Here is a 14,587-nt window from a genome sequence, read left to right on the forward strand (position 1 = left end):
TTTGACCCTGCTTCTCAAAAAACTATGCTTATGGTTCCTTTCCTACCTTGAAACATTTCTTAGAAGAACAGTTTATATTAGTACTGTTACTTGTACATCTAAACTCCTCACATTGTCTTTTTCAACTACCCCATCTCCATTATTAAATTAAAACTGATTTTTAAAGCTTCTTGCTGTCATTTTTCTCAGACTCTTAAATTAGACACTGTTTTTCCCTTCTCCCTTTCCAAAACTCTTTTCTTATCTCTGTAATAATATCACTTTCTTCATTTAATCCTGGCCATGGGATTAATTCTTCCTCTGGCTCCTAAACAAGCATTGTCTGAGGTTTTATCCTCAGCTGTCTTCTCACCATACATACTCTCTTCTGGTGAAGTCATCATTGTTGTTTTCTTGTAGCTTTAACTATCCCTTCAATGTCAGTATCTCCAAGATCTGGCTCTATTTCCATTCTAATTCAGTTTTATCAAATGCTTGCTATACAATTGTATGTAACACATTCTGTTTTTAGCCACTTCTAATTTTATGTGCACAAAATAAAATCGTTTTAATCTCCTCAATTTCCTTTCTCCATCTCTACTGTACCATTCATCCATCCATTTTCTTAGGCTTGAACACTTAGAGTAATGTTTAACTTTCCCTTCTCCATTATTTCTTGTTTATTAATTTGCATATTTGAATTTTTTGTGGATACATAGTAAGCATATATATTATGGAATACATGAGATGTTTTGATGCAGGCATACAATGCATTCATAATCACATCATGGAAAATGAGGTATGCATCCCCTCAAGAATTTGTCTTTCATGTTACAATTCAATTATGTTTTAAGTTATTTTTAAATGTACAATTAAATTATTATTGACTATAGTCACACCATTGTGCTATCAAATACTAGATCTTATAATTCTTTCTAACTGTATGTTTTTTGTACCCATTACGCATCCCCCTTTCTCCTCCACCCCCCTACTGTATTTCCTAGCTTCTGGTAACCATCTTTCTACTCTCTTCTACTATCTTCATAAGTTCAATTATTTTGATTTTTAGATCCTACAAATGAGTGAGAACCTGCCATGTTTGTCTTTAGGTGCCTGGCCTGTTTCACTTAACATGATGATCTCCAGATCCATCGATGCTGTTGCAAATGACTGAATCTCATTTTTAATGGCTGAATAGTACTCCATTGTACTACATTTTCTTTATCCATTCATCTGTTGATAGACACAGGTTGCTTCAAAATCTTGGCCGTCATGAACAGAGCTGCAAAAAGCATGAGAGTGCAGATATCTTTTTAATATCCTGATTTCCTTTTCTTGGGGTATATACCCAGAAGTTGGATTGCTGTATGTGGCAGCTGTATTTTTAGTTTTTTAAGGAACCTCCAAACTGTACTCCATCATGATTGTATTAATGTACCTTCCCACCAACAGTGTATGAGGTTCCCTTTTCTCCACATCCTCACCAGCATTTGTTATTGCCTTTTGGATATAAGCCATTTTATCTGGGGTAAGATGCTATGTCATTTTAGTTTCGCTTTACAATTTTTTGATGATCAATGATGTTGAATACTTTTCATATGCCTGATGGCCATTTGTATGTCTTCTTTTGAAAACTGTCTATTCAAATCTTTTGCCCATATTTTAAGCAGATTATTAGATTTTTTTCTATAGCATTGTTTGAGCTCCTTACATATTCTGGTTATCAATTGCTTGTCAGATGGGTAGTTTGCAAATATTTTCTCCCATGTTGTGGCTTGTCTCTTCACTTTGTTGATTGTTTCCTTTGCTGTGCAGAAGCTTTTTAACTTGATATGATCCCATTTGTCCATTTTTGCTTTGGTTGCATGTGATTTTGGGGTAATACTCAAGAAATCTTTCCAAAGACCAATGTCATGGAGAGCTTCCGCAATGCTTTCTGGCAGTAGTTTCATAGGTTGAGGTCTCAGATTTAAATCTTTAATCCATTTTTATTTGAATTTTGTATATGACAGAAGATACAGGTCTAGTTTCATTCTTATGCCCATGGATATTCAGTTTTCCCAGCACCATACTTTCCACAGTGTATGTCCTTGGCACCTTTGTTGAAAATGTGTTCACTGTAGGTGTGTGGATTTGTTTCTGGGTTGTATACTCTGTTTTACTGGACTCTGTGTCTGTTTTTATGCCAGTACCATGCTGTTTTAGATACTCTATCTCAGTAGTATAATTTGAAGTCAGGTGTTGTGATTCCTTTAGTTGTGTTCTTTTTGCTTAGGATAACTTTGGCTATTCTTTTGTGGTTCCATATAAATTTTAGAATTTTTTTTCTATTTTTTCTATTTCTGTGCAGAATGTCATTGGTATTTTGATAGCAATTGCATTGAATCTGTAGATTGCTTAGGTAGTGTGGACATTTTAACAATATTGATTAATCTAAGAACATGCAATATCTTTTCATTTTTTGGGTGGTTTCTTCCATTTCTTTATCAGTGTTTTATAGTTTCCATTACAGAGATCTTTCACTTCTTTATGTTAATTTCTAGATATTTAATTTTATTTGTAGCTATTGAAAATAGGATTATTTTTGTTTTCTTTTTCAAATTGTTCACTGTTGGCATGTAGAAATGCTACTGATTTTTGTATGTTGATTTTATATCCTGCAACTTTACTAAAATTCATCATCAACTCTAATAGTTTTTTCCTGGAGTCTTTAGATTTTCCCTAATTTAAGATCATTATCATCTGCAAGGAATGGTAATTTGACTTCTTCCTTTCCAATTTGGATACACTTTATTTATTTCTGTTGCCTAATTGCTCTGACTAGGACTTCCAGTACTATGTTGAATAGCAGTGGTGAAAGTGGGCATCCTTGTGTTCCAGATCATAGAAGAAAGGCTTTCAGTTTTTCCTAATTTAGTATGATACTAGCTGTGAGTCTATCATACATGGCTTTTATTATGTTGAGGTATGTTCCTTCTATACTCAGTTTTTTTTTGTTTTTGTTTTTGTTTTTGGAGACAGAGTCTCACTCTGTCACCCAGGTTGGAGTACGGTGATGCGATCTCAGCTCACTGCAACCTCTGCCTCCTGGGCTCAGGCGATTCTCCTGTCTCAGCCTCCCGAGTAGCTGGGACTACAGGCGTGTGCCACCACGCCTGGCTAATTTTTTAGTAAAGATGGAGTTTCACCAGTGTTAGCCAGGATGGTCTCGATCTCCTGACCTTGTGATCCCCCCACCTTGGCCTCCCAAAGTGCTTAGATTACAGGCGTGAGCCACCGCGCCTGGCTCTATATCCAGTCTTTTGAGGATTTTTATTATGAAGGGATGTTGAATTGTATCAAATTCTTTTTCAGCATCAATTGAAATGATCCTGTGGTTTTGTCCATCCTTCTTTAGGTATGATGTATCACACTGTTTGATTTTTGTATGTTGAACCATCCTTGCAACCCAGGAATAAATGATGCTTGGTCATTTGAATGATGATTAATAAGGTCATGATGAATGACCTTATTAATATATTGTGGAATTTGGTTTGCTCGTATTTTGTTGAGGATTTTTACATAAATATTCATCAGATATTGGCCTGTAGTTTTCTTTCTTTGGTATGTCTTTGTCTGGCTTTGGTACCAGGGTAATACTGGCCTTGTAGAATGAGTTTGAATGTTCCCTCCTCCCCCTCTGTTTTTTGGTGTAGATTGAGTAGGATTGGTATTAGTTCTTCTTTAATGTTTGGTAGAATTCAGCAATGAAGCCATTATGTCCCCAGCTTTCCTTTTTGGGAGACTTTTTATTTTTTTATTTTTATTTTTTATCTTATGTTTTTTGAGATGGAGTCTCACTCTGTCTCCCAGGCTAGAGTGCAGTGGTACGATCTTGGCTCACTGCAAGCTCCACCTCTAGGGTTCACGCCGTTCTCCTGCCTCAGCCTCCCTAGTAGCTGGGACTACAGGCGCCTGCCACCACGCCCAGCTAATTTTTTGTATTTTTAGTAGAGATGGGGTTTCACCATGTTAGCCAGGATGGTCTTGAGCTCCTGACCTCATGATCCGCCCATCTCTGCCTCCCAAAGTGCTGGGATTACAGGCGTGAGCCATCGCACCTGGCCTGGGATATTTTTTATTATGGCTTCGATCTCATTGCTTGTTATTGGCCTCCTCAGGTTTTAGATTTCTTCATGGTTAAATTTTGGCAGGTTGTATGTGTCTAGGAATTTGCCTATGATTTTCCAATTTATTGTCATGGATGGATATCACTGCTGCTAGTTATTCAGGACTCAAGGGCATTTCAGTTAGCAGGTGATGCATGCTGCCTGGACTGGGTCCTTCCCCTTAAGGCAACAGGTTCCCTTTTGACCCAGAGTGTTTCTAGAAATGTCTGTCAGGATCTAGGGCCTGGAAAGGGGGCCTCAGGACTCTGACTGGTACCCTATCCTGCTGTGGCTGAGCTGGTATCCCAAGATGCAAACAAAGTCTTCCCCACTCTTCCATCTCCTCTCCTCAAGGGAAAGGAAGGGGCCTTCTTTGGAGCCACAAGCTATGCAACCTGGGGTTAGGGGAGGGTTAATGCCAGTGCTCCTTTAGCCATCCCAGCTGGTATGTCAGTAAGTTGTGTGCCGCCCCCTCAGTCCACTGTCTTTGGGCCCAGCTCAGCACTAGGACTTGCCTAAGAGTTGCTCTCCTTGTGGCCTAGACTGCTTTTGCTGTTTATTTGGGGCCCCACATCACTGTAGCACATGGTGGCAAAGCTTGTGGAAACTCAAGTTCAGATCACTGGGATTGGTGATTGATTCCCCTCTGGTTAGGACTTGTTTAAATGCTCCCTCCATGGGTGAACATCAGCTGAATTTGGTTCAGTTTTGTTTTCTACTATAACAAGGTCAGCGCTGAGTTTAATGCCTCAGAATTACTGGCTTTCTTTCTCCCCTGTGCATAGAAACTCTCATCACCAGGCAGCTGTTGCCCGGGTTCAGGGGAAAGGGGGCACTGGCAATTGAAGACTGTTTTTCCTACCTCTTCAGTGCCTCTTTCAATGATACGAAGTTAAAACTAGGTATTGTGAGTACTCACCTGATTTTTGGTTCTTATGGAAAAGGTTTTTTTTCTGTGGGGATAATTGTTAAATCGGTGTCCTTGTTGGGGGCTGGAGGGATAATCTGTGGAGGCTTCTATTCTGCCATCTTGCTCTGTCCCTCTCCCCCACCCATTATTCTTTGTATCTGATCAATCAGTTACCTAATTTTTTCAAATCTTATCTTCATGGCATCCACTTATTTTCATCTCCCTTCCACTATCATAACCTCAGTTCAGGCCCTGATTACATATCGCATTTCCTAATGAAAGAATATTCCAACTGATCTTCCTGCCTCCAGTTTATCTCCCTTCCAAATTCCTAGCTTCTTCTAATCATTTTCATGAAACATAAATTTAATCACATACTTCTCATATTCAATTATCTGTGAACACCCCCTTGTATCAGAACAAAGTTCACACTCCTCCACCCTTTCTACAGATAAAACATCCACTTTAGTATGTCTAGGAAGATACACAGCTTTGCAGAGATTCCCATAACTGAGATATGGCACAAAAATTACTCCTAAGGGACTATGAAGAACGGAACAAGAGATGGCTGTGGGAGTTGTTAGCTGGACAAGAACATTTAATCTCCACAGACCTCTCAACCCTCACTCACAACTCATATTGCTGTGTATAATCAACTATTATATTAGGTAGACTGCCTTGACTTCAACTCTTCCCCAAGGAAAGTCAAGAGAAATTATAAACTGACTGAGTTAAGTTTTTGAAGGAGATTCAAAATGGAAATTAAATTGTTACAGAAAAATTGAAATTGCTTTTCTTTTAAAACAAAAACAAAAATTTTCTTCAACCTAGCTTTGGTAGTTCTCCATAATATGCCCCGTATTATTTTCTCTGCTTTCTTTCCCACTGCATTTTCCCCACGTAGCTTAAATTTTAACCAAATCAGTCTGCTTACTTCTTATTGACTGTGCATTTGTTCAGTGTGTTCACACAGTTTGAAATGTTCTTTCTCCCTAAACCTTCAAATTCCAGATTTGAAAGCCATTTAGGGCCAGGTAAAATATCATTTCCCCCACATAGTTAATCCAGGATTATCAGAATTTATCTCCTTTTTAATGGGATCTTTTGTTAGAATTTATTTTGTCTACCTTTTATTTGTATTTGAATGTTTTCTCCCCTCCTAATTAATGAAATCACGATGGCCAAATACCAAGGGTAATTTATCCGTCATCACATAATAGTATCTGGAACTGAATTGCATTTAGGAGATGACAAAAAACATGTTGGTGAACTGAATTGTGACTTCAATAAATAAATGAATGCAAGGAAGGGAGGAAGGAAGAGAGGAAGTCTGGGAGGGAGGAGAAAATAAAAGAAAGGAAAAGTATAATACTCATTGCTTAAATTAGCCCCTTAGGCATGTAAAGGCATTTTGATAATAATAGAATATGTTGAAGTGTTGAGTATGAAAGTACCATTATCAAAGGTTTACATAGATGGATTATTTATATATTACTTCTAAGTAAAACAATATTTTATATTATTTGTAAAAGAATACAATATATACACAAAAATAAGACATGGAAATTTATGGCATTTATAAAATTTCATGAAATATAATGGTATTATTAGAGATATACACTATTTCCTTTCACTATCTCTCTTCATATATTTACTATTAATAACATATGCACTGTTCTTATGATTATAATATACAGTTGATGAGAAATATTACTTGTTCTGAGTATTGTGACCCACCAGGTGCTTAAAACTTGTTGACAAAGTATGGAACATCAGTGGCAATATGTAGGAGTAAAAATTGTTCTGTTATTCTGCTCACTATAGCAATTGCATCATTGTTTCACAGAAAGGATAACATTATGATCCTGTGTGGGTGTATAGCTCATCTGTGGGAGGATGTTTCTGTGCATACTTAGTGATCAAAATTCAAGAAACACACCTCATTTTTATGAATATTTTCTCATTAGGAATTTGGCTCATGTAAATGCATCACATAGTTTGTAGAAGCATTATATGGAAAAGGATAAAGAAGAAATGAAATTTTTTTTTTTTGCATGTACAATAAAAGCTTGAGCTACTGGAGAGAATTCCTGGGAGTATATAGTATCGTGGCTGTAAACCCAGTCTTTAAAATCTAAATTTAATTCTAACCTAAAAATAACTAGAATGTCAGAGGTGTACCTTTCCACGGCATGAATAGGTTTGTAAAGTATAGATTTATCCATATGCAATGCTATTTTCTCTTTAAAACTTGAGATATCTTTTGGGAAAGGATTTGGCCCCAAGTATTAATAAAACCCATACTTTAGAAGCAAGTATTTTAAAATCACCTGTTGATGGAGGTAAAATAACTTACTAATAAATAAACCTCCCAAAGTACCTAGAGCTGTTTAAATATTTAGCATGATAAAATGAATGCCATAAAATTACAGCTTAACAAAATATAACATAGTCATTTAGTTTCTATTCTTCTCCCTAATATAAAGTAGCAGGTTAATATGCACTCTCTCTGGTTTTGTTGTTCTTTTTTATGTTTTGAGGCAGAGTCTCGCTCTGTCACCCAGGCTGGAGTGCAGTGGTGCGATCTTGGCTCACTGCAACCTCTACCTCTCAGGTTCAAGCGATTCTCCTACCTCAGCCTTCCGAGTAGCTGGGATTACAGGCATGTGCCACCACACCCAGCTAATTTTTGTATTTTTAGTAGAGGTGGGATTTCACCATGTTGGCCAAGCTAGTCTTGAACTCCTAGCCTTAAGCGATCCGCCCACCTAGGCCTCCCAAAGTGCTGGGATTACAGGCATGAGCCACTGTGCCTGGCTTCTATTTTTAATATGCTGCATCCTCACCCTTTGTGGAAAGCCTCTGGGTTTCAACAACTGACAAGCCGACCTTGCTGAAAGAAGATAGAGATACAGACAAGTAGAAGCAACTGTTCAACATAGTAAGCTATTGAAGAAAGAAATAAGTTTAATAGGAAAAAATAATCAATGAATTGGGGGAAAGTGTAATCAAACATACAATTCTGTGGATCTGAGAACTATTTGGAGTGAGCTGGCAGATAATGTTATAAAAAGGTTACCAGTTTATGAATTCTATATATTTGATAATTTTGGGATAACTTTGGTGTTCCTGTATCACATGGTAATCCTATAAAATAGATCAAGTGTTTCTTAAAATACCATCTTTATAAATATCATCTTGGAGGCCTCACTCTGAATCAACTAGATCTGTACTTCTGGGAATCTGCATTTTAACCCACCCCTCAAATGATTCTTAATGCAGAAGTAAAATCTGAAAATTACTTAACTTAACTGAGTGTAGATTACATTGATTGCTTTTGCAATGATGCCATTATTTTCTCTTTCTGAAGACCCACTGTTTCCAAGACCCAGTTAAAAGCCACCTTTCTTGATTTGTTTTCACACAGAGTTTAGTTTCTTCCTCCTCTGCTCCTCTAGCTCCCATAATTGTGCCTTTGTTACACTAATCAAGAGTATCCCAAATCTCTTAATGCAGATTTAAACTTAACTTTACATACATAAGTGCTGCAAACTTATCAAAAACATTATTTAAAATGTATTTAAATTCATTTTACAATCATTTAGTTTTGTTTATTTTAAATAACAAGTTCTTAATTTTAATATTTATATGTGGCGTTTTTTTGGACTGGTAGAAAAACTTGACCACCTCAATCACCTCATATATCTCCCTTAAACTTTGTCTTTCAGGGTCATGTCAAAATAGTTGAGTGTGCACCAATATTTTGTTCTTCAAATAATCTTAAATCTAGGATCACAGATGTCATCCTTTCTGTCACTAACCCGCAGCTAGTAGAACTTTTTAAAAAGTTTGAAATTTGACTAGAGCAATGTATAGTACAATCCAGTATACTATACGTTGAATTTGATTTCCTGTTGAATTTTAATAAAAATATATTAATATCTTGAAATTTTAAATAATTTGCCTTTTATCTATTGATTTGTGTAATTGTGTATCATTTATACTTCTGAAGTTAAAAACACTTAAAACAGCATGAGTACTTTTAAATTCTGTGTTTTAACTTATTTGTGTGAATTCCTATCTCCCTGAACAGCCCTTCTCTTAAAGCCAGGGGCCATATTTTATTCATCCTTTTATCCCTAGTACGGTTGATTAATATTTGCTGAATCAAGGCAAAAAATATGTCTATTTTATATTGTCTAATTAATATATTCAACATTATTTAAATATTACTAACTATATTTAGATATAGGTAGCATATTTAAAATGTAATATTAATATAGCATCAAACATATATTTAATACTATTTATTGTGTTTCCATACATTGCAGTTATTATCCTTTTAGATGCTCAGATTGTTTCATGTTTGGCCAGGGGGAATCTTTTCCTGTTGAGTCCTGAGTCCTACTAACACAAGAGTCAACTCCTGTGTAGTAGTAGTCTTGATACACTACTCCTAGTAGTCTTTGATAACTTCCTTCTGTCTTGTATCACAGTATAATCCAAGCTCATCTTGTACATTTCCTATTCCAGATCTCAAATCAGCCATTTTCCAAGAAAGCCTGGGAAATGTGGTTTTCAGACCATAAACTCTGGGAAGTGTATCATTACTAGCTAGGTCATTGTTCCTATGCCTTTTCAGGTTGCAGAGCTAAGAAATACATGCATACATATATATATGTATGTACATAGATAATACTTCAAGAGTCGCCAGCATGTTATTTAACTTCTTCAATCTTATATATGTGTCAGCTTTATCCCATGCTAAAAATACTTAACAATGACACTGGAGTGATAGAATGGCAGTCATATAATTGTTCAGTTATTCATCTTACAAAGCACACACAACAGATTCTGCATGACAATAATCACAACACTACCATCTAACATCATATGATTACTGAAAACAGTTTAAGATTATTTTAACAGTTCTTTTTGTTGGATCACACTAGGAATGTGCTAGTAAATTTTTATATTTTAAAGATACTTGAAATAGTTACTTTCTGTATGATTATTATCCACTGCTAGAGTATACATTCAGATCATATTTACTTTTTTCCTTGAAGAGAATCCCTTTGAATGTTTAGTCATACCCTCTGATTCTGGAAGGTAGACAAATAATGGAATTATCATACATTGCAGCTGAAGCAAGCTATAGAAGCAGCATGCAGAAACTGGGCAACTTACCAACTTTTCCCAGATTATCTCTCCTTTGGCATATGAGTCCTTCAGAAAGACAAGACCCAAATCTTAAGTATTTCTTTGAATTTGTAAAATATACTTAAGTTTTATTTTTAAACCTTTGCCCCTGATCTGAGTATGTATTTCTTCTGACAAGGCATTGTGGTGAAGTTGCATTATCAAAAATTGTGTTGAACAACATTCCTTTTTGTTAAAATTAAATTCGGGAAAAAGGAATATCATTTCTTAAAATATTCAGTACTGTGGAAATGGGTGGGTTTGCTTCTTCAAAATTAGCCAAATAATAATTTTATTTTTTGAAGTAAAGTTAGTTTTTTAAAGTTAAAATAGTGATGGCCAGGCGCGGTGGCTCACGCCTATAATCCCAGCACTTTGGGAGGCCGAGTCGGGCCGATCACCTAAGGTTGGGAGTTTGAGACCAGCCTGACCAACATGGAGAAACCCTGTCTCTACTAAAAATACACAAAATTAGCGGGGCATAGTGGCACGTGCCTGTAATCCCAGCTACTCGGGAGGCTGAGGCAGGAGAATCGCTTGAACCCAGGAGGCAGAGGTTGCTGTGAACCGAGATTGCGCCATTGCACTCCAGTCTGGGCAACAAGAGCAAAACTCTGTCTCCAAAAAAAAAAAAAAAACTAAAATAGTGACACTAATACATGGTTAAAATGTATTTATCACTTAATGTATGTCAGATTCTATTGATTTATCTCATTTTGTCACTTAATTCTTACAACAGTTTTATTGGGTTGTTACCAATATGCCCGTTTTATAAATTTCGTGAGGAAACTGTGCCATAGAAACATTGTCTCTAAGCAAAGATCAGTTTGTTGTATTGCTGCTTATTGTATATCCAGTAACTGCAGGTTAAAAAAAAAAGACCATGGTGGCTTTTGAAAGAATTTTTTGTAATTCCTGGGACTTAAATTTAGGTGAGAACTATGAACTGGGTAATTATTATTAGTAGATGTATTAATTTTAAATGTGTACTGTAAAGTATATTTAATAGCTTGCAATAGTTAAAAATATAAAATTATTTGAGATTTTGATAGGACTATTGAAATAAATGTTAGTGTGTTTTTTAATGTTCTAATCGATAATAAATTAGTATTTGAAATGTTAGGGACATTTCAACAAAATACATTTATCACGTGTAAAAGCTTAGATGGAAAATGATTACAATATTTTTTCAATATTTGTTTTTAAAAGTCTACTTAATGTATATTGTCTTTTAGTATGCATTTAAAGGTAGTAAAATTAGAATATACAGTTAAGCAAAAATAAGGATATCCTCTGTTAGTGACCATCAGAGCTAACCATTATTAATATTTTGGTATATAGCATCCCAGATTTTTCCTATTATTTTTGCTTGAATTGTTAAGACTTTTAAAATTATAGTGTAATTTCTAAGAAAATATTTTAAAAGAATGCTTGGTATTTTGAATCTAATGTGTATGGTTCTTTTTTTCAGGATTGTACTGTATATGAAACAGAGAATAAAATTCTTCACGTGGTGAGTACACTTGGATTTATTTTAATCTTTATTAGAGAATATTTCCTTGATCAACTAGAAGAAGTGAACCATAAGAAAAAAATCTACTGACCATATCAGTTAAGTGTATTTTTATAGGAAATCTACAAAAGAATCAAAGCATAACAAATTACGTTAGTTATAACCATTCTATTGTACCTAATAGGAAAAAAAGATACAATATTTTTAAATTGTAATATGTAGCAAGGTTGGAATGTAATAAAAAATTAATAATGTAGAGCAAGGAGAATTTGAAATGAGAATTTCTTTTACTGTTCATCTATTACAAAAAAAAGATCAGAGAAAGGTATTCTGTTCTATAATGGGTAATTAATCTCTATCATCATTTGGATGGAATACTTTATTAAAAAAATCAAATTTCCTTTGCTCCAATTCTATACTTACCAGACAACCTTTCAAATGGTAATATGGCAATATTTTTGAATCAGTTAATGACTTTACATATATTTTATTACTAGAAATGGGCTATGGATACATTTTACTTTGTTGAAAGGCCATCTCCTGTCTTCTTAATGAACAGTTGGCCACTTTTATTTGTAAATGCATTTCTTGATCAATGCTGGTTTGTCCTAATAACTTCTTCACCTCTGGTGTGTGTGAAATCATGTCATTTCTGCATCTGCCAGGTACTAGGCGGTGAAGATTCATATGTCTGTAAAAGGACATTTGCCTCATTTATTCCTAATATCAGTTTATAAGTTTTATGTTTCTGAAATGTTTGAATATTTATAAAAGAATACTATTTTGTATTTAGAAAAGTATATACTTTTAAAACGTCTGAATGTATGTATGGAGGGAAATCAGAATATCAGCGGTACAGCATCCCTATTCCTTTTTTGTTATCTACTATAGAAATGGTACTGAATAATCCTCTGCTAATCCTCTCCCCCTCATTGTGCAGTAGGGATGCCCTTTGTGGTTTATAAGAATAGTCTCAGGAGTGGATAATTAATGTATTTTTCTCCTTATTAGTCCAAGAGGGAAAATAATTACAACTCCCTCATGTCGATCTACCTGTAGGGCCTGGAGAATAGAAAGACACTAATATTTATTTAGGGCCTACATATTTCAAGTATTAGCTTAGTTTCTATAAGTGTATTCTCTCATTTAATCCTACTTTTGCAGATGGTGGAACTAAGGGTCACAAATATTAAGTTGTTCAACTATTCAGTTTGAACACAGAATCTCATACCAAAGCCCATGCCCTTTCCAGATCTGGCAGTTGCTACCAATTCTAGTTCCCTGAGGCTTTACAAATTGTACTATCTTTTTTCCCATGAAACCCAGGGCTACTGTCTAGCTGTGCCTATTTTGTCAATAACTAAGGAGCATGCACAGAGCCTTTCCCACCTACATTTTATTTTCTGTGAGTGACTGTTTCTTTGGCGTTGAATTTTCTGTGACAATGACTGTTCTTTCTGAAGTATTGAATTTACTGAATTCGACTTTGGTACACTGCTGTGGGTTCTTCATTGTGTTTACTTCAAGGCTGTTATTGAGGTCAGTGTGTGTTAACATTTTTTTCTTTATCAGATTTCTCAGGAGTAATCTCTCCCTGACGTTAGTACCAAAAAGAGCTGTACTTTTCTTTATGCATTGGCTGCTACGAACTTAAGATTAAAATTTGTGGCTCATAATGGACAAGTGCATCTCATGGTATTTGTTTTGTATTTAGCTTCATTCTTGGCTCTAATTTATATACATGATTTCTTTTTGCCTTGTTTTTCTCAATTAATTTATGTATGGTATATATTTTTACATCTGTTGATGTAGCCTTTTCTGTGGAGGAATAGTTCCAGTTACAAATGCACATTTGTGATCAATATTCAGATATCAACAAAGGACATGTAAATAATTTATAGAAAAAGAATCTCTAGAGAACTGTAAAAAATATGAAATTTTATTTCTGAGGAAATTTCAGATTCCACCATATGACGGAATAACAGAAATAAATTTAAATGATGAAAGAAATACTGTGGGATTTCTCTTGTACTAAAGACCTTAAATATCATTTTAATTAATTAGACTAAGGAAAAATCTCTTTGGGGTTATAAAATGATGATTGAAATTTTATTAAATAAAAACCATAATAAGTAATAGCCAAATTTTAAAAGTTCTTAATCACTATTTTTAATTTTAAATAATTTTAAAATAATAAGTAATTTTTAGTTTCTTAAATAAATTCCTAATAATTGACTCATATTGACTTATCTTTCTTAAAAGTCAGATTCTGGGCTACTTGCTATTAGAAATAAGTAACAGCGTAAATAGTACTGAAGGAGTTTAGAAATGAATGCCGTATGTTTACCTTGGCAATTTTGCATTCCAGCTAGTGAGAATTTAAAAATCCTGTCTGATGATGATGGCAACAGTGAATGGCATTAACCAAATCAGTTCGTCTCAGAAAGCACTTGTCTTTTCATGTTATTCTTCTACTTCCCATCCTGACCGTTTTATACAAAGATTACCCAGCCTTTACTAAAAGGTTGTATGTATACTTGTATATTACTTTTCTCACAAGAATAGTTAATTTTTTGGAATAATAAAATAGTATACAGTACCACTTAGTATATGATGCTAAAGAAAATTTCTAGAACAAGTATCTTTCCAGATCTCTATAGTGTAGAAGAAATAACTTTGAGTCTAAAAACCTGTGTCTGAATCCTAATTCTACCGTTTTCTATCTCGGTGAGCTGAATCAAGTGATGTTCTTGAGAGTTTGTTCTAATTATGTAAAATGGGGATATTAATATCTTTCATGAATGATTGTTGCTAGGAGAAAATAAATAAGTAAATTTT

At 34.8% G+C, this 14,587-nt stretch overlaps 1 protein-coding gene across 5 annotated transcripts in view; it reads left to right on the plus strand.

Moving 5' to 3' along the window:
* The window catches only part of CNKSR2 (connector enhancer of kinase suppressor of Ras 2), a 301,612-nt gene that overhangs the window by 98,416 nt on the left and 188,609 nt on the right, over positions 1–14,587 (plus strand). For all 5 annotated transcript variants that reach the window (XM_025373440.1, XM_025373441.1, XM_025373442.1 and 2 more), the window contains exon 5: positions 11,708–11,749. In XM_025373440.1, the coding sequence (XP_025229225.1) occupies positions 11,708–11,749 (42 nt within the window). The remainder of the gene's footprint in view (positions 1–11,707; positions 11,750–14,587) is intronic.

This window comes from Theropithecus gelada, chromosome X, assembly GCF_003255815.1.
Source record: "Theropithecus gelada isolate Dixy chromosome X, Tgel_1.0, whole genome shotgun sequence".
Classification (NCBI taxonomy): domain Eukaryota; kingdom Metazoa; phylum Chordata; class Mammalia; order Primates; family Cercopithecidae; genus Theropithecus; species Theropithecus gelada.